The sequence below is a fragment of the Varanus komodoensis genome, unplaced genomic scaffold (genome assembly GCF_004798865.1).
Source record: "Varanus komodoensis strain SLA01 unplaced genomic scaffold, ASM479886v1 scaffold3, whole genome shotgun sequence".
NCBI lineage: Eukaryota > Metazoa > Chordata > Lepidosauria > Squamata > Varanidae > Varanus > Varanus komodoensis.
Window position 1 is genome coordinate 43467891 of NW_025335761.1, and position 26418 is coordinate 43494308.

Consider the following 26418-nt stretch of genomic DNA (forward strand, 5'->3'; position numbering starts at 1 on the left):
AGTCACTTCTCAATTAAAGGATTAATCTAGGCATAAACTTGTATAGTTCAAACAAGGGTTGAATGTGGGCTGTCACTGAACCATGGGTTGTTGTTGAAAAATGGGTTATCACATTGTTTGAAGCCAGTCAAGATGACATACCACAGTGAACAACCTATAGTTCAGAATCCAGCAACGAAACATAGGTTTTCTTCATGGTTAACAAGCTGTAACTTGTTGCTATGGCTAGGTCCAGACAACACAATAACCCAGTTAAATGACAAGTGTGGCTTATTATATGGACTGGGTTTGCTGCTTTGAAATAGTTATACCATGTTTCTTGAATATTCTCTTCTATCTGTGTCAAGAAGCTTTCCAGTATGAATGCCTAATCATACACTCAACTGGATTCAACTATAATTCTTCTCAGATAAGTAAGGATAGAATTGTAGCCTCAGCAACAAAACACAACACAACAGCTCCCAACAATACAAACCAAGTTGACAGAGGAGAAAGGAGAGCATCTATGTAAGTGAAATAGTTAATATGGGAAAGTAACACAAATGAGAAGAAATTATACTGAGCAGAAGGCAGGGAAGTTAAAAGATAAGAAACCTTTGAGAAAATTAGAGCCCCTCTTGGTTTGGAGGCATTAGTAGAGGCAGGAAGGAATACATAGCATAAGCACATTCTGATAATCACCAACTCTATTTGCCTATAAAATTATAATTACACTACATATTTAGATTATAAAGGTTAAATGAAAAGTGCAATTTAATCATAATAAAAAGATTAAATCATTAGTGCATTTTAATTATTTATATTGCTCTTCAATATAATTTCCCACAACAGCTGGCTTCAAGAAAAGACTCAAAATTGATCTTGACTGGTTAGAACATAAGTACAGAAGAAGTGCCATGCCGGATCGAACCAAGGGTCCATCTAGTCCACTGTTTGGTTTTCATGGTAGACAACCAGCTGCCCATGGGATCCCACAAGCAGAACCCTCATGTGCAACACCCTCCCACCCATGCTCCATGGCAACTAGTATATATAGTCATACTGCCTCTGATCTGGCGGTAGTGTAAAGCCATCCGAACTAGTAATCATTGGTCACCTTCTCCTTCAGGAAAGTATCTAAGGCCCTTCTAAAGTCATTTAAATTGGTGGCTGTCTCTACATCTTGTGGAAGTGGATTCCATCCTTTAACTATGCAGTATATAAAAGAGCACTTTCTTTTAGCTATCCTGAGCCGCAAAGGATGCCCCCAGGTTGTATGGAAAAGGGAGAAAATATCTCCTATCCAGTCTCCCAACCAAATCTCCCCTTACTTGCCTTTTGCCTAAGCTCAGCAACCTCGCAGCCATCAACTTTCCTCATAGAAAAGCTGCTCCTGGCCTTTAGTTGCCTTTTTCTGCACTTTTTCTAACTCTGCAATATCCTTTTTCGGTGCAGCGACCAGAATTATAGACAGGGTTCCAAGTGCAATCACACATAGAGTTATATAAGATCACTGTATCAGCAGTTTTACAGTCAATCCTTTCCTAACTGTGAAAGGAGCTGTGCCATAAAGGCTTTGGTGCTGTCTGCCGATTCCTCCTCTGCCTTCTGCTGCTGCTTCAGTCAGAACAGCCTGATCAGCCTGGCTGGCTGGCTGGCAGTGGCTTGACTTGGCAGGCTCTGTTCACCCTTCCGGTCCTGGCTGTGACCTCGGCCACCTGCTGACCACAGCATGCCCCATCACAGCTCTTGAAGAGGCAGAAGTGGGGACGGATGCCTGCCACACAGCCTGCCCTGGCAGGGTCCGTGGAAGGGGATGGGGTGCGTGGTTAGATGGCTGGGCCAGGAAGGGGGAAGGAGAAAGGGACAAATGGCCTTGGGAAACATGGGAGGCAAGAAGGAGAAGAGAGGGAAGGAAAGCAGGAAGGGGCCATGTAATGGGGACCACTCCACCTCAGAGTGCCAAGGCTGCCTCTTTTCCTACTGCAGGCTCTCAATTATGCAAATATTGAGTTTTTGCCTTTTTTACAACAGTCACACATTGCCCTAACATTTTCTTCAAGCTGTCCATCACACCCCAAGATCTTTGTCTTGTTTGGACACCACTAGCTCAAATCCTTTCAGCTAATACGTGAAGATTTGTTTGATTGTTTGCCCACTGTGCACACTATTTAACACTTGCTTTATTTTAGAGCAGTTCAACACATTACGAAATCTCTCCATGAAAGGCAGGGCTGTGCAGAAATCATCACACAAGTGGTCATATTTGACTTTACACGTGTACAGGGATTTTGCTGTGTCGAAGGCAGAAACTACGTACCAGGGTGGATTAAATGTGGCCCTTCACTATGGGCTACATTGGCTATGAGTTGTAGGCCAAGCTTTGCAGAAGGTCACAAGCTGCTCACCCTGATATATACAATTGTGGCATGTGAAGCTCTGCACAGGGCCAGGTTAACACTCAGACCAGAGTGACAGGTAGCACTCCAGATGTTGTCTGGTCATTGGCCATACAGACTAGGGATTATAAGAGCTGAAGTCTAACACCTTTAAAGGTCACCAGGTTAGGCAAGGTTGATTTAGAGAGACAGGAGTGCAAAACCTCAGAAAACTCACCCCTAAAGGAGGTAGCCCTTCTACTATATTCTTCTTCCCTGAAAGCAATTCAGACACAGGCCTTTTCTTTACAGAATCCTTCCGCACTCTGTACCTCGCAGACAGAGTTAAGTCAGATTCAGAAACAGACGGAGTCAACAAGCCATCACCTCTCCTCTGCACTTGAGTATCAACCATGATATGGGTAGGGCTCACATCCTTTACTCTCTTCTCAGTCTCCGTGATATGCAACTTGGGTTCATGTATATGTAAAGGTCCAGGAGATGAAGTGACAGAACTGTATGGATAGTTCAGGTAGGACTCTGGAGTGTAACACCCCATGATGGAAGGGAGCTGGTGTTTTCCATTGATGAATGAAGAGAGGGTTGGATCTGCCTTGTTTTCTTCTTCAAATTCCTCTTCTTCCTCACTGCTATGTATCAGCATTGTGGCATCTGAAAGAGACTTCTTATGCCCATAGTTCACATTTTCATCTTGCTCCTCATTCTCCTCTTGTTTTGTCCTCTCCAGAAAAACAGTGGGCTGTGACCCTCCAGGAGGGGCTGTGACCTTTGTAGGGGCCACATCTGCAGCAGATGCCGACATGGTCCTCTCTTTAATCCTCATGGCCTCAAAGCTGTGGGCCAGACCAGCTATTTCAATACTGTTTCTCTTCTGCAATTGAGCATGGCGAGCAGATGTTAAGGGCTCACTCACTTCCTGGAGAGAATGTGCGACAGGCAGACTGTCCTCCTGAAATGTCTGGACAGAGTGATGGACCCGCCGAGTGATGAGATCTGGATTGCTGTTGCTGATGTACAGGTGCCGGGAGAGGTCTGGGGTGCTGTTAGCTGGTCTTGGATAAGGATAAGGAGGAGGTGGCCGATAGACTTGAGTCTTCATGATGTTTGGTGCAGGATAATCTTGGGCCTGCAACTGAACATTGGTTAGTTCAGGCACACTCACTGCTCCAACCACCAGGCGCCGTTCAGCAGGATAGGGGTAAGGGGAATGGCTGTGGAAACTGTAATTCATGTTAAAGGGATAGTGGCCAGAGTGAGGGGAAGTGAAATTAGCGTGTTCTCGGATTTCCGGCTGGCTGTACACCATGGCATCAGGCCTACTGTAGGCATAGGAGTTGCCAATGTTGAGATTCCTCATGGAATGACTCTGCTTGTCTGACTGAATCATTCCCCGGTTAAGCTGCTTCATCACTGTTTCATAATCTGGGGTAGGCCGATAAGAAGGTGGTATAAGGGCACTGTGCCGGTGAGATGGGACGTAATCAGACCGGAGGATGTCGCTGCCAGTGATGCTCGGGTTGGAGGACATTGGCGACGGCTGCATGTAGTGCTGTGGGTTGTTCAAGGAGTTAGTGCTGTGAGCGCTGTAGACACTCCCATTGCGGATTCGACCATTATAGTCATGTGGGGCTCTATCCAAGCTGGTCTGAGAGTGGCAGTAATAGCCATTCTGATTATTCCCATAAAGATTATCTGAAATAAGTTGCATAAGTTAGGCATCCATTTAGAACCAGCCACTGAAATAGCAAAGAAATAAAGACATGTAATCACTGTAACCAAAGAATTAACCTTCTACAGCACTAATTTGCTTTTTCAGAATTACTGGAAGAAGCACATCTCTCTCTGGATCAGCAAATAAACCTCCGTCAACCTCAGTGTAAGAACTAAATATTGGAAGTGCTGGATACCTCATTTTAGCTCACTGTAGTGAACTGCTTCCACTTAGTCGAATGTATGGACATATGGAAACTAATGCCTTATGCAGGTATACAAGCAGTTCATGTGAGGGATAAAATGAGAAAGAGATATTGGCCCACATGGAAGACCCACCACAGAAGCCCTATTCACTCAGCCCCCAAATTTCCTGTGTTCAGGGAGAAGGTCTGAAGCAGACTTTTCTGCTTGCATATGCTTGAACCTGGCCAGAAGTTTCTGTGCTCTCAGGAACCCAACTTCACCAGAGAGTTTGCTTTCAAGCCTTAGCCCTCCTCTCTCTGCACACTGCACCCCCTCTAAAAATCACTCCCATGGTGCAATTAGGCTTTTAAAAATCATTTTGGAGGGAATGGGAGGCTTTTCTGAGCGTAATGCAGTACAAAGTGATCTGGAGATTACTCTTTATGGGGGGATGCCAACCCTTTCCTCTCCTGCTGCAAATTCCCCATGTACCACAAATAGCTACTCTTGGAGCCTTTTACAGATGAACAGCATGACATTTTTTTTCAGTGTATAATGATACAGATTATCATAAAGCTAATGGGGCTAGTTGCTCAAAAATGGCATTGGAATCAATGGGATGCCTTTTCCAAGACTATATGCTACATGGGCAGCATTATTTGTATGCAGGAGATTGAAAGATGTGTGTTGCTTTGACCCTTGCTGGTATGTGACTCCCAGTACATGGTATGTGGAGCTTAGGCATCAGGATGAAAAAAGTTTCCACTCTGTAGGTGGAAGTTTTCCAGTAGTGTTTTCTTCCTTGCATTCAATGTGTCACCTCTTTCTGTTGACAGAAGATTCCCAATTGCAACACACTTCAGTGAGAATCTCTAAGTCAGTGGCAGTGCATATACTGTAAAGAATGCCCTAGGTTTCTTCCTGAGTTTAAGCAAGTTTAAGGAAGATGTAGCAAATGACAGGAAAGACTGACCGGATATCCTAGGAGGCAGTAGTGGCCAGTACTCACTTAGGGTTTCAGTCTGAACTTTTTATGGAGCTATCCACAGTGCTGAACACATTTTGGTGGTAGGGTTCAGTACCCTGGGTAGTACTGCTAGAAAACCACTGTCAGGCAATACCAGACCAGAGGGAGAAATAGCTTGATCCGTGTAAACCAGTTTCCTATATGTTCCTACATGACCAGAACTCACAGAGTCCAGCTACTGACTATGCTGAGATCCTCAATAACCACCAGGCATATTGGGTCTTCAAATTCTTCTCTACCTCTTCCAACTGGAGCATGCATTTTCTCCTCCAGAAAGCACCAACAGGGCAAAGAACTTGAATTTAGCATATTTACCTTGTGAGGATGTATATGGTTCTGCATAGTGTCCATTATAGTGTAACTGAGGTGGTGGCGGTGGCATCATATAAGGCTGTGGTTTGGGTTGCTGAAAAGATATTGTAAAAAAAATTTAATTATTAGTTATTATTTGAGTTCTAGCCCACCCCTTTAGCCATACAGCTCCCTGGGCAGGTTACAACAATAAACATGGGCACGCACACCAGATGAAACAATAACCAGAAAACGTAAATGTTTAAAACCCAGGACATGAGTAATGCTTTTACAAAAAGGTTGCTGCCCACTCATTTTATTTCAGAATGGCTTTGAGCACAAGAACAAAACTCTAGTCCAACTGGGTGACTTGGGTGCAATTTCATGGATGCTGCGTGGTTGCTGTAGGACATTTTGCTACCATGCCAACATGCTCAGTGTTGTAGGCCTCGTTTTCTGTCTAAACATACAAGATTGCCCTCTTAACTAAAGTTAATGGCATTCCTTCAGGCTTGAGGTGGGAGAGTGGGCGGCTATTCCGTGCTGATCTCACCTCCTGTGCTATAAGAAAAATGCTGAATCAGGGTGTCTGTATTTTGACAGACACAAGCAATCAACTCTTGGTCATCCGAGATACATCTCTTGAGGTTAATAGGGCACAGACTGCAACACCTGCCAATCCCTATTAGCAAAATCTGCATTAAGCCAATAAGCATACGGCACCCCATTCAGGCTATTACTAAGGAATTACTTGCTCAGTTGTGCTAAACCTAGAATAGCTAACAGAATCAGTGCCGTGTAAAAGAAGTCACTTCGTACTTACCAAAAGAAGACCCTAATAAAGGCCTGCCTGGTGGCTGAATCATAGTTATGTGTGTTTGGAGGAAGTGGGTGTAGACTACTTCCTTCCTGGGAATAGCCTAACACCTAAACCTTATAAAAGGGATTAGCCCTGTGGAAGGAATGGGGACTGAGCAGAGCGAAGCGGACAGATGACGCTGAGAGCTTTGTATTCTTGCTGGTATCACATTTCTCTTATGCGCTGATTTTAAACCAGCAGGCCATCTGCCACATTCAGTGTCCCACCAATCTCATATGTAATACTTGAAGGAATTATAAGAAGTCTTTCAAAAATCTGCAGCTCTAACTAACCTCTTATTAACCACCTCATCTATACAAATATAGTGAAACGATGAGACTTGGAAGCTACCATCATTGTCTGCTAATGGTCTTGTCCACTTAAGACCTTCAGTATTTCTTCCTGAATGCTTCTTCCCTATGATCAAATGCAATTCTACTATCTGAATCCAAGTTCTACAAGCCAGCTATTGCAGCTTGCTTTAAAGAAAAGACACAGATTCAAAGCCTTGCTCCTTAAACTTAGGAATGTATGTTCAGAAAACATATACATGTGCTCTGTTTGAAGGCCAAAACATGATGCAAGCACAAGTCCAACTAAATATGTTTATTAACTGGCAGACATATGCTTACAAGCAATTTGCACGACTTTCTAAGTTTGTTTTTGCACAGACCACCCCTGAAGACTGAGTCAGCCTCAGCTTGGTGTATTGCAGAAAGTTGCACAAATTAAGAAACCTGCATGCATTTTAGATTCAATCACCTCTCAATGTGCCCAATTTTCTATTTGTGCAGAGTGAGCTGCCATTACGAGCAGGAACTGAACATGAGACAAAAGGTGAGACTATGTTCAGAGGATTCTAGTCATCTTGAACATTACTTGTCCACTCATCCCTGCATAAAATGTAGTATGTAGCTTTGGGTAATTCCTTCTTTCTACAAATCTCCTGTTGTAAAATAGGAATATTTGAAAATAAGGGTCCAATCCTGTGCTTATCTAATCAGAAAAATGGCCCAAAACGCCCAGCATGCCCCAGCCTGCAAAATGGCATGCTGGGAGTTACAGGTTTTTTTCACTTTTTGTCTAAAGATGCCTAGGTTTGTGAACATCTTATGAATAAAAGAGGAGGTCTGCTGGGTCAGGGCAGAGGCAAGCAACCTGTTTCCACAACAGCCAACCAGCTGCTTTTGGGAAGTTCACAAGCTGGACATGTGTGCAATGGTATGCTGCTACCGGGATTCTATTTAAAAATCATTAATTGCTTTAGCATTTGAAAAGTTCTATTATAAACGTATGCACCTACTAAATGGTATGGCACCACATCAAGGGTGTGTAATATGCTTATTTTTGTAACACTGAGTATTACTGCAAAATGTAGCATTCTTGGGGTGCAGAATTCACTGCAGCCCAGGTGTCCACAGTAACTGCTCTCAACCTGCTGTGTTTATTTATCTGAAAGTTTGGCTAACTTTTCACTCTTCAAAGAAAGGGTGGACTGTCTGCCCTGGAAAAAGCTAAGGATGGTTAAAAGACCAAATGTTATATCTCAATTAATGGAAGCAAGTGAAATCTCTCTGTATTAAGTTGAAATTCAAACTGAGTTGCAGTCCAACTAGAAACACAAATCATTGATATGTTTCTATTTATTTTTCTGTTTACTTCTATTTATTTATTCATCAAGTCCCAAGCTGTTTGTATGTTAAGAGAGAACACAATGAAAATCACTAGGAAATTTCCTAAGTAAACAACCCCTCCTGCTACAAACAGTAGATTGTGCCCCACATGACCAATGTATAGAACTACATATTTAATTTGCAGTTCTTCCAATATTTTCTTGGGAAAAGGTGGATTGACTATCCTAGAAAAAGCTAGTAATTGTTAGAAGACCAGTCATTATCAATTAATGGAAGCAAATGAAATCTATCTGTATCAAACTGTAAGGAGATGTTCATACTGAGCTGAAGTAGAAAAGTGTAACAATCTGAATTCCTATTTACAGTCCCCCCCTTTCTGATTCCACCAAGAATTATCTTTTATCAACTTTTCTTCTCCAAGGAGCCATCTTGCTCAGATTAATAAATAAGTTAATTAATAAATAAGTTAATGTAAAAATCTGAGGAAGAAGGAAAACCTCATGATCAGAAACCTTACCAGAGACATCCTGGAGGATGAACGCCTCCTAACTGGATTCACTGTCACCGTCTGAGCTTGCCTACGAAGCAAAGTTACATGATAAAAATACCAATTTTGCAATAATGACACTGGCACTTCAATCCTACGCATATTTACTCAGAAATAAGTCTGACTGTATGCAATAAGACTTATTCCCAGGTAAGTGTGTTTTGGACTGCAGCTTTAGGAATGAAATTTAGTGCCCCAAATGCATAAAGTGGCTATTACTCCAAATGCCCACTTGCTACCCTCATGCATAATCCTGAGAAGCACGCACAAAACAAAACAAATTGAAAAAGTCCATGGCTTTTAACATTCCTTCTCTATGAGTACAGCAGAATATGGTACAGCAGAATGTTGCATAAACACACATCTTGCATATATTGCACTTGCATCAGGAGTACAGAGCCATTTGCATAACCGATAAACTCCAAAGTGTTCCTCTGCCGCCATTTGCAATGCTCCATATGTGCTCCTTCCAACCCTGCAATGGGTTGCCTAGAATGTACCCAAAGGCAAATTGATACGAAATGTAAGTTGCATGAAAAGTACCAGTCCATAGGGGGTTCCCCTAGCCTAGATTCTCATCATCATCTTCATCATTGTTACATTGCATTTCCATACCACCCCTAGCCAAAGCTCTCTAGGAGGTTCACAAAATTTAAGTCACCCATCTAGATTTCAACCAGGCCTGACCCTGCTTAGCTTCCAAGATTAGGCATGATCAGGTCTCAAACCAGTGCTCTGGTGCTTTGATCCAGAAAGCAACTGTCCAGATGAGCAAACACTGCATGCAAAAGGAATGGATTACATACAGTTTAGAGATCTGTCAAAGATGGCTGTCCGCATAGAACCTCCCACAAGCTGAGGCTATCCTAGATTTATTTACTTTTGTTTGTTTGTTTGTTCATATGCAGTCCAATAATCAAAGCCCTCTAGGTGGTTTATAACATTTGGATAATCTGAAAAACATTATCCCTTCATGAATAATGTAGTGTTTGCCTAATCTTAGGGGTCATGCCACTTTCAGAAACACTCTGGCATGTCTGGTATGTTCAGTTTGTGACATCACAAGCCAGTGCCAGTCTTAGATACACTTGTCCTGAAACAAAATGCCAAAGTGACTTGCCCCAACCCACCCTACATTGCTCAGGTATTTAATGCAGCCTTTCCCACCCTGGGCCCTCGAAATGTTTCAGGCTACAACTCTCATAATTTCAATCCAGGTCCCCGTGCTAGCTGGGGAATACTGGAGATGCAGTCCGATTTGTCTGGACGGCACAAGACTCTTGAAGGCGGGTTTAAGAAGCACACAAAAGGAGACACAGCAATGTAATGCCTACGATGTAGTTGCATTGCATCGTATCACCTTACATTAAGGCCAGCCCTGCCACAAGCAAACATTGCAGCCATACAAATACCTGACATGCAAAGAATGCTGAAGGAAAGAAAGAGAATGTATTCTGGCTCACCCTTTGGGCAGAGAAGGACGAGAAAGGATTGGAAAGCGTGGAAAGGAAAGAATGAGGAAAGATTTCTGAGAGCCTTCCTCAGGCGGTGAGTCTGGGGAGTCTCTAAAGACAAGGTACATGCAGACAAAATGTAGGCAATGAAATAGCACATTTAATAGAAAGGATGTTGGTTATCAACAGGAGACATTTTCAATAGAGCTTCAAGTGGGCTTTTGAAGGGTGTCCTTTCCATTAATGCCATGATCACCCAGCCCTTCCAACAGCACAGAATGAAAAGATAAATCTGTCAACTCTAGAAGAAGCATTCTGTTAGTCTGTAACAGGGACAGAACACACATGGTCTCTGGCGTAGCTTTTCTTTTCAGCCAGTGGACACAAGTTAAGAGCCAATGATTCCCTGATGCCATTTTACAAATATAAGTTCCTAGTCCTCAAAGCTAGAGAAAACAATGCTAACTGCATATGGTGAAGAAACCAAAAGACAGGCAAAACCATGCAAACATTCATCATGTTCCCTGCATGTGCGTGCGCGCACACACACACACACACACACCCCTCATGAATTCAGAGTCCCAACTAAAGCTGTTTTGTATGGCCATGGAGGTTTTTTGAGAAGTCAGGTCAATATTTTTGATGTTTAACACCAATTATACCAGATTATCATAAAGCAATAAATTTGTCACATATGTCATATGAAATTTAGGACCATTCTGTGTGAACAATTCACTACAAAATTATACGAAAATCGGCACAGGAGTTTGCATGTAACTACAGGCTTTATTCTGTTCTCCAGGATGCTTTAACAAAATGGCATGTTTGTTTAAATTAGGGAGGGTATGTAGGACAGAGAGGAACCAATTTTGGTACATTAATAACCACAAGCACTAAAGAGAAACCATACTATAGCAAGAATGGCTTCCTATAACACTGGGCCTCTGAGCCATGTAATAGCACCACTTGCTTTCCCTGCCATCCCTATGATATAGAGATTATGTATTTTCTCAAAACTTCATGCAGTTTTCTCATCTGCACCACTCCAACAACTCAGAAGGAATTCCATCACAAAGGACCTCAAGGGAACAGGCTCATGGCAATGTCTATGGTAATAGCTGGATCTTTTGCACTATACTTGTGAGAACAGGACCAAACTACTAGCATCAGCCAGTTGGTAACACATGCCACTTTGTTCTCTGGGAACTGGTGCGACACAAAATCCAACTCAGTATTGGATTCTGTTGTCTTAAAGCAGAACCATCAAGCAAAAAATGAAAGAGAGGGAGGGAGGGAGGGAGAGACACCTATAAACTATATACTCAAGAACAAATGAAATCACAATGTGACAAATATTAGCAGAGCAGTAAAAAGTACAGGTAGTAAAGATATAAACACGGAACTAAAACAGTCCCATTCTTAGTTCCTAGGCATTAAATACTGTATTTTCTTGAAAAACCCATCGAACTCAGGTTTTGATGGACCTGCAGCAGAAATATTCTAAGGTTCTAGAGTTGACAGCACTAGGTCAATGTAGTAATTGCAATTAGGCCATGATGCAATGGCATCTCTACTTTGCCTGCTTTTGGGGGGGGGGTGCTCAAGTGATTTTTCAGAGTCCCAGCATGAAGGTACTCTGATGGCTGAATCTTCACCCTGCCCCCTTGCTGCCAGTGCAGAAAGAGCCACACTGGCTGCCCCTCCAAGATCAGAAATGTGTCCCAGAGAAGAGGAGGAAGGGGTGTGCTGGGGGGCAGAGGGCACAAGGTGTGGCAGCAATGGCTGCTGACATGCCTCACTCCTATCCTTGGATGCTCTGCCACAAGGACAAAAGTACTGCATGCTTAGCTATTTACTTGCCATATGGACCGAGTGGCTACCTGTTTAAGTTTGCTAATGTGGAAGCAACAACTGTTATGATCAGGGATTTCATTTCTGAGTGCCCCTGCCACCAGTTGCTGCTGAAGTACTGTGAAAGCCCCCTCCACACACAATGCGTGGGTTCACAATGACACAACAAGCCATAGTGGGTTTTTTATGGCCTGTCTGTCATGCTGTCCAAACACAGCTGTGGTATTTCAACATGGCGTTTAGGAACCATAGGAGAAAAATGTTTTGCTCTATAGTGTCTATGTAACACACCGCTTTCTGGTGATATCCAGACCTGGCACTGAGGTTTCCATGGTCCTGATATTCATCTACCAGAGTCCCTGCAAAAAGCAGCCACTCTAGGAGCCACTCCAGCCATCCAGTCTCTACTTCCCATCTCCACCTAGTAGAGATGTGTTGCTGCTTGCCTTGCTCCTACAGGCCCTGCTCTGTTCCCATCCCCCTCCATCTTCCCTGTTGTTATCCAGATGCCCACCTGCCATTTTCAAGCTACAGAGATCCATGCAGCACCAGTGGCCTTGGAGCTGGCCAGTCTCTGCACTGCTATCTGCTTGTTGCAGTTTTCACAGATGTCAATCTGAGTTGTGTCTTTTATTTTCATTCCAACATATTTGGATACTCAAATACATGTTGGGGGTGGGGGAATTAATGTATGAGTGCAGCTTCTGGGCAGCACAGCAATATCAATAAATATTCCTGAGGTAATAACTGATCATTTCTTTAAGAAGAAATATTCTAAAGAAAACAATAACCTTTCTTGTGCTGCTGAAATAAAGATATCCTTTGCTATGGAACCATCTTTCTTATTGTCTTGCAAATGGGAAGTTTTGTACAGGTTGGAATAAAGACTGCAGTGCATTTCGGTGGGGATTGTGGGGAATGTTCCAATAACAGTTTGGAATAAGATTGAGCAGAGGCTTTGCCTTGCATGTGTGTAGGAAAACATTCTCTATTTTTTGGCAAGGAAAGTAAAAGGAGAACCCAAAAGATTGGGAGGACACCTACGTGGAAAAAAAAATTAGAGGGACTGCCAAGTAATATTGGCAGTGGAAGAGGGAGGAATGAAGTTGGTGAAGAAGTTCAAAACAGGGACTAGCACAGAGGAGTGAAGGAAAGGTAAGAGGCAGTGTGGTGTGGTGGTTATAGCTTTAGACTAAGGATCTGGGAGATCTGGGCTCTAATTCTTAGCTGGCCATGAAGCTCACTCTTGCATTTGGGCCAGTGACTCATAGAATCATAGAACAGTAGAGCTGGAAGGGTCCATGAAGGCCACTGGGTCCAACCCCTGCTGATGCAGGTCCCCAGCTTACACCCTCCCACTCGGATGGCTGTCCAGTTTCTTCTTGAATGTCTCTAGTGTGGGAGAGCCCATGACCTCTCTAGGCAACTGGTTCCAACTGGTATTGCTCTGATAGTGAGGCAACTTTTCCTGATATCGAGCCTGACTCAGGGTTGTCGCTACTTGAATTGATTATTCTGTGTCCTCCACTCATGCTCAACCTAACCTATCTGACAGGGTTGTTTTGAGAGAATAAGAAACGAAGTGGAGGAAAAGTATGCACGCCACCTCGGGTTCCTCACAAAAGGAAAAAAAGTGGGATCAAAATGCAATGTGATATTAAAAATGCAGCATTAGTGAGACAAGAAAGGACTAAGAGAGGGGTAACGGGATACCAGGGCATTTTTGGTGCCTGAAACCAGCTGAAAGAAGGAAAAGAGAGAGGTGGATGTAAGCCAGCACAGATGGATTCTGGATACTGCCTCTTGGAATTCCTGAAGCTTTCTGGACCAAAAGCAACAATGGGGTGGGGGGGGGGAGGTATATAGGATAATGGAAAGCAAAGCGCACTGGAGAAGGGTGCCATGAAGGAGGCATCAGGTAGGTTGACAAAAAGATGTCAATGCCTGATCCTTATGCTGGAGGGACAGGGGAGGAAAAGATGATTCATCACCTTGTCATGCATGAAGCAAGCAGACACTGGCTACAGGCATGGTCAGGGGGATGGTGGGCAAACCCTGCCTATACATGCATTTTCTGTGGGAATAAGTACGTGGGGGAGGGGGACTAATTGATGTGCTTGCAATTATTGCATTAGGTCAAGCCTTGATAGATCATCAGTGAAGGAAAGTTTGGGGGGCATAGGAGGGAGTGTAGACAAAGATACACAGCTGGAAATGGTGATTTCTACAGGAAGATTCCTTCATGCAAAGACAGCTCTGGCTGAGGGATGTGGGGAAAAAGAAAAGGAAGGGGAGGGCACAGACCATACCCAGGGTATAGTGTAGATCAGGGGTCAGCAACCCACGGCTCTGGAGCGGCACGTGGCTCTTGAATCCCCCTGCTCTGGCTCCGTCCCTCAAAAGTATGCTGAGGCGGGCTGATCTGCCGAGGCCCGAGGCAAGGCACCCAGTGACAAAATACCAATAGGTGATAATGAGGCATCCACTCAGGAAGCGCTAGCTGGTTAAGTAAATCTAAGTAAATCGCTATATTTCTCTGCTAGTGTGCAGGGAAAGAGTGGAACAAGCTTCCTGCAGGCTCTCATGTTACTCAAACCCTGCTGAAAAGATTCTCTTTGTCCCAATGTAATCTCCTTCCTCTGAATGATAAAAGCTGCACTTGGGACCTGTCACAATTCACATCACTTGACTGTTTATCTGCTAATCAGTCACTAAACACACCTGTATCTGTGACTTGCCCTGGTAGGCCAATCATGGAAAAATTGAAGAAAAGTTTCTGAAGAAAACCAAATGTTTAATGATACGCAGGTAGATTCATTTGCTTTTACAGCTGACGAACTTAAGGGGTTTGCTGTTTAATGCATGCAGCCCTTTAGCACTGACTTTGACTCTTAAGAAAGCTGTTCTCCTATTCAAAATATATGAAAGGAGTCCTACTAGTTTATAATGTAAGATTAAAAGTAACAGTTTTTAGTGACTGAACAAGAGCTGCAGCTAACTCATAATGAAGATACACCTAGCATTAAGGTAAAAACCGATATATGTAGTGTTATCTTCATTTTAGATGTCAAAAGGGTTTTGTGGCTCCCGGTGTTTTCTTTTGTGTGGGAAACGGGTCCAAATGGCTCTTTGAGTGTTAAAGGTTGCCGACCCCTGGTGTAGACCAATAAGGAAGAGGCAGGTAACACAGACAGGGATCAATGTAGCTTGAGATTGAATTACAGGTACATTGGCCAACAGGACATGCACCAACTGTGGGGGATTTGAACAGGGCTTAAGAAACCATGATAATATAGATCATCTACTTGATCATCTGTCAGGTAGATAATTGTTTTTAAAAAACAATGAACCATGGTAACCATACAAGGTTGCTTGTCGTGACATGCGGACCTACTGAAAAAAGGGTTCATGCAAGTAGATACCTGTCAAAAAAGGAAAAAAATGGGCAACAGCAAGGTACAGTTAGCCCTTAAAATGAATCTCTGAACTTCCCAGGTCCTCTCTGATGCACAGAGCGTACTAACACATCTTGCTCTGAAGATAGAAAAGATACTGCAAACAAAAGCGAGCATCTAGAGTAGAAGGCGGATATCCAGCTGTTCTTGCCAGCAGGACCAGTAAACACAACTGCTAGGAGTTGAAACTAAAATGTATATTCTGCCCAGTCCATATCTAGGGCAATCTTCCCCAACCAGGTGCCCTCCAAAAGTTTTGGGCAGCTCACAACATTCCTGACCATTGGCCATGCCAGCTGGCTGTGCTGACAAAAGCTGGAGTGCAAAACTTCAGAGGGTACCAGAAAGTTTGGGCATACTTCACGCTGGTGTGTGCTTTGTTTTGTTACTGGAACCCTGAAGGGCACCTATCAGAGCCAGGTGCAAAAACGAGGCTGACTGGGTGAAGCCAGGTGCAATAGCTGAACTGATGAAGCCAGATGTAAAGGGCTGGAACCAATTACTGAGTGCATCTTCTTAATCATTGCCTGGGATGCCTTACCATTTACGTATATTTGACACTGCAATCCAGTTGTTGTTGTTGTTATTAAAAACATGTGTATGCTGTCCTTCACTATCACATCTCAGGACAGCTTACATGATTAAAAGCAATCTCATAAAACAATCAATGGAACAATACAATAAAATTATCAAACCCAGAAACAAATACATCCAATTAAAACCAAATATAATAAAGCAACTGTAAACAGTAAAATACTAATTTTTAGAATAACGATTAAAAAAAGGTTTTTACCTGGCACCAAAAAGAGTATAGGTTCAGCGCCAGGCATATGGGGAGCATATTCCATAATCTGTGTGCCACTGCAGAGAAGGCCCTGTTCCGAGTAGATGTCCTTTCTAGCTTCTTTAAGGGGGATTCTCAGAGCAGGGCCTCTCCCGCTGATCTTAGGGGGTGTATACAGAAGGAGAGGTTCCTTCAGGTATCCTGGGCCCTGTCAAATGCATGAGCCAAAAACCCATGCTAAGCTACCTCTGCATATCCCTAATCTACAACAATACAGTTCCAGGAGGCCCCTTCCCTATAGAAGGTTGACTGATTATTTCTGCACCCGCTTCAGCCTCTGAATAGTCATTAAGGGCATGCCCAGATAAGAATGTACTTTATCCAACATAGTCTATAGTTGGTTCCACTGCCTCAAGCACAAGGCCTGAAGATACAGAATTGCTTTCCACTCCAGAATAGAGTGCTTGTAGTTGGCATGTGAACTACAGACAGTGTGGCTCTGACTGTGCGAAAGTACAGGCTCTGCCAAGATGAAAACAAATTCAGACTCAAATGCACGACTGCAATGATACCATTCTTTCATCAATTCAGACCAAATCTTCAGAAAGTTAAATACTGGGAACCACAGAGACTATTATCTTCAATAGCCACATGAGACAGTGTCACTAGACTGGATCCAAAGATGATTTTCTGTTAGTTAATAATATTTGTGTCCCAAATTAAAAATGTCCAGCTTAGTGGAAATTATATGAGAAAAGTGATCCCAAGAAGTTTCTTCATTTGCACAAGCTCATTCTCAAGGCCTTTTAATGCCCCATTAAAATGTATACACAACAGTCTGTATTTCCTTTATTTGCTTTTTCTTACATTGTAATGCAAGGGTACATAACACTGTGATTTCCCAATGTTTTGGACTACATCTATCATGATCTCTGACCATTGGCTATATTGGTTGGATATCATGGGAATTATAGTCCAAAACATCTGGAAGGCACCACTTCACCTGCCCTTGCAAAATACAACCCCTTATACACTGTGGCATTTCACTGACAGAATAAATCCACTGTCTTGTGTACAATAACTTCAGAAAGTACTATACATTTTCTCCTATCACTCATGGGTTTGCGAATCAAGCCATTTATTTTCTGATTCAGCATGAAAAGAAAACTTTTACAGCCTCAAGCTTCTCTTTGAACACTGAAAAGTTTTGTAAATAAATAAGTGCAAGCCACAGGACTATATAATCAAGAAGATCAAGAATTAATTATCTGGGTAGTAAGTTATATAATACAAGTAGCATATTAGATCATACATTTAATTTGGAGAAAGAATAAAGTGTTGTTGTACTTACAGGCTACATTTATTTAGTCTATAAAATTTGTGTCTGGCAACACACATCCTCCACACATATTTTGCTGTCTCCATATCTTCCTGTCAAACAAAAGAGAGATGAGCAAGACGAAATGGGTGGTTGGACTGATGTCTGGATAAGTTTAATTCACTTTCCTACTACAGGGGGTCCATAGGACCAAATTACTCGCCCAGTTTGGCTGATTTTATTGCTGTGTAAAGGTTGCAGGCAGAAGAAAGGAGTGGAGTCATGCCCATTCCACCCACTGGCCATGACTACCCTGCTTCTGGGCACAATCTTTGCCTAGATCCAGCACATACAAAATCCAGTGCAATAAGCCCCAACTGTACAGTCAATTCATAGTCTGCATGCAGGATATTGACAGGGCATCTCGAGCACACCCAGATATGCAAATATTCACGTCTCTCATCATTAAATAGTCTCAGCTGGGCCCCTTTATGGTGAACATAACATATTCAGATCAAGGTACAAAAATTACCACCTCCACCGACAGATGATGAATGAACTACATTAATGTGTTGAATGTTTAACCAAGCCTTCCTCCATGGAGTCTGGGCAAACAGACATGGCTGAACCACGTTTTATCCTTACAACAACCCTGTGAGATAGATGAGGCTGAAAGAGAGAGCATTTGACCTGAGGGGAACCACTGAGCTCCATCGATAAATGGGGATTTAGACCTTCATCCAGTACGTTAGCCATTAGACCATATGGCTGCCCACACATTGTATAATATACCAATGGTGGTCAAGTACATTTTGGCAAGTATGTTGTATGTCACATTCAAACCAGGAGATAGTGTCTCCCCTCACTGCACAACATAGTACCAATAAGGCCATATTGCTCCTTTAAATGGCTTTCCCTTTAGCCCACAGGGCCAGGAAGGAGGCAGGAGTAGAGCATTCACGGGCTACATGGGATTTGTCATTCAAAATAATGTTAGGTTATCTTTAGGGATAAGCCTATACAAGGTGGCTTCCATCAAAATACAGAATCAGAGTATATAATAATAAATTAAAACCATCATAAAACATTGTCAAGCTATTATGGGTTTTAATGATGTAAGCTGCCCAGAGAGCCTATGGCTAGTGGGGTGGAACAGAAATTGATTAAATAAATAACAATAATAAAAACAGCATAGAGGACTGCAGTATGGATCAATCACGTAATGTAATGCCAGCAAAACAGCAGTAGCACTAAATAGCCAAAACCAGTGTCAAGCCATTGCCAGACTCACAGGTCTGTCTGCAAACTGCTGCTGTGCATCAAGATGTTTATTCATGTTTCACACCATAGGATTATCATGTCCTGCTTGTATTCCCATGCCAGAAACAAAACCCCACATATAGCCATCCAAACCCACTAGCAGAAATCAAGTCTCCAAGTACAAAGGTTTCATAAGAACTGGCCTCGTGTGCCTTTCCCCAACCTGGTATCTTCCAGATGTGTTGCACTGCTACTTCCCCTAATGCTAAAACGTGCTGGTTGGGAATAGGGGTGTGTGGCCCAAGACAGTTGGAAGGAGGTGGGTTAATGAGGGCTGGTCTGGGTTTAATCCAGACAGAGAAAGAGTTAAGTGCATTTCTGTTCCACCCAGAATTAAAGTTATTGCACTTCAAGATGAGAAGGTGGAGAATAAACTCCAAGAACATATAAATAAGATGTGCTAACTGCTGCTCATCCAATTTGACGCTAAATTAAAAAAAAACAAAAGTAATGAAAGTTCACCTTCAAGATATAAACACACACAAAGCAAATGCCTGGTTTCTTCATTGTATCACAATTGCTTTAAAATGAATAGAAATAAAAGCTCACTCACTTACAGTTTGGAACTGGATGGTCTCTTCCTTACTTGCCAGCTCTAATGCAAAAAAGGATTTGTTGTGGGACATGTTAGCAATGTCATGCCACCTACGCAGAGGAGTGGGAAAGAAGAGTGGGAGACTTTCAGACTCTCAAGACTTTACAAATCAATGCAGGCACACAAGAGGAAATATGGGCTTGCTGAGTTTTTTATTACAGATTTGCAGACATTCTTAAAAGTTTTGCATGCTGCAGGGTTCTAAGATTTAACTACTTTTTACACAATCTTCAGTGTTCATACAAGAGTTGAACTAACCACATAGACACTTGAGATTAAGGACAAATACTTTTAAGAATAATTTTCTGATAAAGGTAATGAATATGCTGACAGAACAGTTCTAGATTCAACCATATGACAGCAGCCTCTCAATTTGGTATGGAAGGGTACACTGCCTCTGGTTTATACTTTATTCTTTGCAGCTTCAACATGAGAAAGTAGTTCTTGCTTTTTGGCATAAATGCCTTCAGATTCTTGGGAGGACATGCAAGAAAACATCTGTTTTACAATGCCACTGAATTTGGGAAATAAACTCACCTAAAGATGACAGGAGGCCGCCCATTTTTGTGCTTCACAAAGATTCCATCGAGACAAGCTCCAATGAATATGTCACTTCCTTGGCTGTCCTGAATAATTGCCAGATATAATGAAAACACTTGAGCAGGGGTCCTCAAACTTTTTCAGCAAGGGGCCAGTTGAAAGGTGCTGGTGCTAGCCGTGGGCCGGAAGGGTGGCGCTGGCACTGCATGCAGGCCGGTGAGGGGGCGGGGGCGGTGCGTTCGGGCGCGTGCTCTGAGGCGGGGGTAGGGTGCGTGGCGAGGCGAGGCGAGGCAAGGCGTGGGTGGGCAGGCAGGCGCATGCGGCGAGGGGAGGGGAGGCAGGCGCACGAGGCTGCGGCTTGCTCGCTTGGAGATCGTCTTCTCTGCTGCCTCCCTGTGCGCGGGGCGAGGTGGGCAGCAGTGGCCGCGCACATGGGTGCGGGCGTGGTGGGTCCAAATGGGCATGGCAAGCTGAATAAATGGGCATGGCGGGCTGGATCTGGCCCCCGGGCCTTAGCTTGAGGACCCATGCACTTAAGATTGTTCTCCCATCAGGACAATTCAACAGTTGCAAGATGTATCTTTCAACAACATTACCAAGGTTAAATATTGATAGATTAGTTTAGTTGTTGTTTCTCAAAGTATTTCTACACAGAAAGTAGTCAAGGTGGCCACAACTAATAAGAAAATGTAGAATAAATGCAGTATATTATAAAAGAAAGTTTGTCTACTTTATTTCCAAACACAGAATCTTGAATGTTTTGAAGTAAGATGCACAGTTCCGGTTTTAGGTTTTAGTATTTTGTTGAATGTTTCAACAAATCATTCAGGTGTCTCAGAGCTATAATATAGTCTAAATGTTTTAGCCCTGAGTCCATTTGACAAGTAATCCTATGCCACAAGATTGCTATTTATTTAACAGCTATACTGTCTAATAGCCAAATCTGGATGGTTTACAATAACATATGTTAATATATCTTTTAGTATATCTTTTTAGTGTATCGTTTAAAATAAAAGAGTAATTGTGATCATAGGTGTGTCACTCTGAAGCCATGGCACAAATAATCAGCAAATGTGATGAAGCTTCAGCTCACCTTTGCAGGATAGCTCTCTTCACCATAACCTTCCATTCTCTCAACTTCTTGCATATATAACATCTCTGCATCAGGTGGTGTGAGGCCCCTTTGGAAACAAAAGTTAATTCAATTTACTAACTAGTTTCTCAGGGCAGATTAAGGTTAATATCAAGAGTCCTCTTTTTAAATGTTCCCAAACATGAACACAGACATTCAGAGCAGGACTGCCCATCATGCTAAGCCATTTTGAGAATAAGCAGCAGTGAGCAAGTTGTTAACTGAATAACAGATTTATTTCCCCACCCATTCTTGGCACATATTCCAGGGTTCTTCATGGGAATATTCCCATCCCATGATTCCTTGGTTATTTGCTCTGTTGGCATTCTCTTCAATATTGGTCCACTGAGTGTCCTGGGCATGTCTCACCTTTACCAGCTCTTGGTTCACTTTGCCAGATATGGGTGAAGAGTAATAGGTAACATCTCTCAAATATGTAAACTAGGGGTGTGCTTATACATTGGCTAAAGGAATGGGGAAACAGTCAGAAAAGCAGGAAATAAGCTGGAAGAGACCAAAATAAATACTTCTGAGTGTGTGCTGATCAATATTTAAAGCCCTCAATAAGTAAATGACTTCCTGCTGCTTATACCCGTGGCCCTCAGTGATGCATCTGATGTTGCAGAAAGGTGAGTCTACACTTTAAATGAGCAGCTCTGCTGCCCTGGGCATTAGGGGCATTCATGCTTCCAGAAATGAAACTAAAGTATCCCCACCACACCCTTCTCTCTAGTTAAATGCCTAGCCTGACCACACAATGTTTTTTGCAAATTGTGGACTGAGACTTTGAAAGTACATCAAGATAATATTTTCATTATGAGCATTATTTTGATCTCCTCCTATAATACAGTCTTCAAATTTGTTGACTTGGATTCTGATTCAGAAGTGGGCGAAGAGGCAGGGTTGGAATTTGCATCTGAAATGCCAAGGCTGATGGACCCAGAGATAAGTCACTGAGAACTAGGCAATTTTAAGTTCAAGGGGAAAGTCTGGGGAACACACTGAGAAGGGTGGGACAGACTTAACATCATGAATCCAATTATTATGTCAGATTAAGAGGGTGGAATACTTCAGAAGCATCACACACATTCCAGGCAATTGGCCCAAAAGCAGCATGCTCCACCTTGAAGGAGGAGTCAGTTCTTTTTGGTTTGGAAGGAAGGAGAGATAGTCAGTTTAGACTCAGTTTCATATCATTAAGCTACATTTCCTTAATGGCCACTATTCTAATTGTGCTTTTGTTACTGACTTATATAATACTCTTCTTTTGTATAAAGCCAGCCTAGCCTGCCAGCTTTAATATAATGCTTTAGTTAGAAAGCCTTCTGTCCTGATTTGCTTGGACAGAAGGGAAGTAGACAAGCTCATAATGTTTTGCTACAAGAAGGATGTGATGGGAACAGGGCAGCAAAGATTATAGGAAAGGGAAGGAGTAGATACATGGTGAGTTAGTGTGGAGGAGCAAGTAAACTAAAGAACACCTGCACCTTTTCCTGGGTGTTATTCCTTCTCCATGCCTGTCTGTTTGGAAGAACATGGTTGGCACTGAGCGCTCCACAAATGTCTTTGAACTGGTTGTTCTGCTTCCTCCCACTCAGGAAATGGTGACAGTGATTGTTAAGTTGTGGTCTGACAAACAGATTCCCTATAGACCACACAGGGAAGACTGGTTGACAAGCCAGATACTGAGGTGGAAGCAGGCCAGGGAGTTTGGGCACTGAATGAGCACAGAAAAATGCTATTGCAGAGGGGGAGGGGGAGGGGAGGGGGAGAGAAGCTGCTGTGGTGAACTATAAGGACATGGCTTGTACTTGTTGGTCTTTGCAATGCTTCTGCCAACATTCAAATGGCATCCATCTGCCTGTCAATGGCAGCAGTTTGTTCCCTCATCAACAGCTCAGGGATAACATCTAGGGCTAACCTCTAACATCCCATGACTTCAGGCACCATTTTCACCTGATGAGTAGATGCTGTTACCAATAGTCCTGGTTAACCAGATGGAGACTAGAAACATAGAAACAGAGCGAGTCAGAAGGGGCCTCCCGGGCCATCTACTCTGACCTCCGGCACCAGCCGGCTCCGCTCACGACATGCCCACCATGTGGACGTCCAGCCTATCCTTGAACACCCACACCGATGGGGCCTCAACAACCTCTCGTGGAAGCCCATTCCACACCCTTGAGAACCTAACTGTCAGGAGATGCTTCCTGGCATCCAAATGGAACCTTGGCTCCCTGAGCTTTGCTCCATTGGAGCACGTCCTGCCTTCCTCTGCAGGGGAGAACAGGTCTCTACCCATCTCCATGTGACATCCCCTCACATACCTGTATGTCGCCAACATATCCCCTCTGAGTCTCCTCTTCTCCAGGCTGAAGAGACCCAATTCCCTCAGTCTCACCTCATATGACATCCCCTACAAACTGGCCACCAACCTTGTGGCCCTACGCTGTATTGACTCCAACCTGGCTATATCCTTTCTGTAATGAGCAGCCCAAAACTGAGCACAATACTCCAGCTGCGGGCACACCGGAGTCGTGTAGAGTGGTAGTAATACCTCTCTTGATCTAAAAGCCACACTTCTGGCTATGCAACCAAGGGTGGCATTCACCCTCTTGACTACCACATCACACTGCTGACTCATGTTTAGCCTGCAGTCAACCAGTACCTCGAGGTCCCTTTCACAAGTGCTGCTCTCCAGCCACTTGTCACCTAACATGTACTTATGACAGCTATTCCTATGCCCCAAGTGCAAGACCTTGCACTTATCCACATTGAACGCCATCCTGTTGTCTCCTGCCCACTTCCATAGTCTGTCCAGATCCTTTTGGATCTGGAGTACCTGCTCCTCAGTTGTGGCCACTGCTCCAGTTTTAGTGTCGTCTGCAAATTTGATCAGCAGACTGTTCACTCCTTCTTCCATGTCATTAATGAAAAGATTAAACAGGATCGGCCCCAGAACAGAGCCCTGGGGGACCCCGCTTGTCACTGGCCGCCATCCCGATGATTCCCTGCTAATGGTTACCTTCTGCTTTCGTTCAGTCAACCATGCCCCAATCCATCAGACAGTGCTTTGGTGTATCCCCAAACTCCTCAGTTTCTCCACCAGGATATCATGGGGCACTCTGTCAAAGGCCTTGCTGAAATCCAGGTATACCACATCCACTGCATCCCCTCCATCTAGCCATCTCGAAACCTTGTCATAGAATTCCACAAGGTTTGTCTGGCAGGACCTGCTTTTGCGGAAGCCGAGTTGTGTGGCTGTCAGCCTCCCTTCCCTATCTAGCATCACTAGAACTCTCTCTATTATGAGCCTTTCCATTGTTTTTCCTACAATGGACGTAAGGCTAACCGGTCTATAATTCCCCATGTCCCTTCTACTACCCTTTTTGAAAATTGGGACCACTGATGCCACCCTCCAGTCCTCTGGAACTTCACCCGTTCTCCACGAGGTCTCAAAAATGGAGGCCAGCGGGCGTGAAAGAACCCCTGTCAACTCTCTAAGTATTCTTGGGTGTAACCCATCAAGGCCTGGTGCCTTTGTAATGTCCAATGCCCTGAGGAGCCCCTCGACTTCAAGGGGGGTGACTCTAATCTGTGCCCCTAAGTCCCCAGCCTCATCTAATCTCCTATGCGGATATCCCCCGTCCTGCTTTGGGGAGAACACAGAGGCAAAATAGTCATTTAGCATCTGTGCCTGTTCCCTCATATCAGTCACTGGATCTCCTTCCTCCTAGATGCACCCTGGACCTTCTTCTATGACCTGTTTATTCATTTCCTTGAAAGGGCCTTATGTACATCCCCATGATGCATCAGTGACAGTGATCAAGTCCCTTGTGGACTGCTCCTGTTTCATTTTCATGCTTATTTTGGGAACAAGCCATCATTTCTACATTAGCTTTTCTTCCTATGCCTCTTTCTTTAGCTGTGCAGGCTCAATGGCTGCCAGAGTCAGGTGCTACGTTGGTTACGTTGATTTTCTCTGAGTTTGTCTTCTTTTAACAGGATTTTCTTGTCACCATTTTCTTCTGTCCTAAGTTCAAGTGGCATAAATAAGGGTGACTCCCTTCCCAGCCCTATCTGAGAAAGACAGAACTCATATCATCTGGTAGTTCACCAGTCTAGGTGAAGGCCTGCATCGCTATCTCATCTAGATCAACAAGATTGTGACATGTCTGCTGGTGCTCCTTTCCTGTGGACACATGCTTGGGCAAAATGAGTGGAAGAAATCTACTCTCTTGAGGGCCAAAAGCCATACCTTCTGAGAGGAAGGCCATTCCTCTGGCTGGATTTTTCTTGGAAAAATGCCCTAGATTTCTTCCCAAAGGGTGCTACATATACCCTTGATTTTATATGGAACATCTCTGGGTCCAGGTAGTATGTTAAAGTTCCAGATTGGATTTCCTGCAGCTGGTGGAAAATACATTGGCCTGCTTGTACTGAAGGACTTCATAATTAAATTTGTTCCAGAAAAGGAACAGGCAGCTGGGATGTTGGAGAAACATGCAATAGATTCAAATTCAAACTCAAACTCAGATTTCTGTAAATGAAATGAATTGATCTCATTGTGAACCAGATTTTTCTGCATGGAGCAGATTCTTTGTTGCTGGAATTTTATGGAAATATAATTGTATAAAATTATGAAAAATTAAAAAAACCAAAAATGCACATTTTGGGAGAAATGGAGTATCTTGAGATTTGCATATTTTCAAAAGTGTAAATTTATGCAAGTGCATACAATGTAATAAAAGACACCTGACAAATGTAGCTGTAACAGGATCCATCACGGGTATGGAGAAAAGTACACTCTACAAATTAAAGGTGGTCCAGCATGGCCTGTTACAGTACCTGGAGAAAATGCTGCAGTTTTTATGGGTTTATGTGTTCCCAGGCCGGGGGCCAGAGTTGCCCATGCACAGACAAGGTCCTCTTGAGGGAGGATAGATTAGGGCTCTATTTACTAGGATTAAGCAAGCTGCTGTAGAACAAATTCACAATAAGGGGTTGTAAATCATTAACAGTTCAAAATGAAAGGTCCAGGCCTTGCCTATATTAATTCAGGTAAATAGTTAGAGCTCCTTCTCTAGAAATCTTTCAGATACCTTTGTGTGGCTTTGTGAAGGCAGAACAAAGCCGAGACAAAACTAAACTAGATAGAATTGTGGACTCCTTCACTTTGCACATTACAACCAACTAACTCATATGGAAAAGAAATGAAAAAAGGAGCAGTGAAACTGCAGTTGAGTGGAGGATGGAAATGCCAAGGGAGGATGGGGGCCACAGCATCAGTGTGCCGCTTGGCCAAGTTCAGCAAGAGAGATTGCTGAATGCTTTTTGACC

The 26418-nt window shown here is 43.3% G+C and overlaps 1 protein-coding gene across 2 annotated transcripts in view; it reads right to left on the reverse strand.

Annotated features, from left to right (window-relative positions):
- PTPN21 (protein tyrosine phosphatase non-receptor type 21) overlaps positions 1–26418 on the reverse strand; it is a 74375-nt gene that overhangs the window by 15680 nt on the left and 32277 nt on the right. Inside the window, exons 7-14 of one of the 2 annotated variants that reach the window (XM_044435969.1) lie at positions 21043–21130; positions 19947–20035; positions 19372–19459; positions 17528–17607; positions 10096–10197; positions 8603–8663; positions 5617–5707; positions 2596–4070 (exon numbers count right to left, since the gene is read on the reverse strand). In XM_044435969.1, the coding sequence (XP_044291904.1) occupies positions 2596–4070; positions 5617–5707; positions 8603–8663; positions 10096–10197; positions 17528–17607; positions 19372–19459; positions 19947–20035; positions 21043–21130 (2074 nt within the window). The remainder of the gene's footprint in view (positions 1–2595; positions 4071–5616; positions 5708–8602; positions 8664–10095; positions 10198–17527; positions 17608–19371; positions 19460–19946; positions 20036–21042; positions 21131–26418) is intronic. The other variant, XM_044435970.1, reaches the window with a different exon arrangement.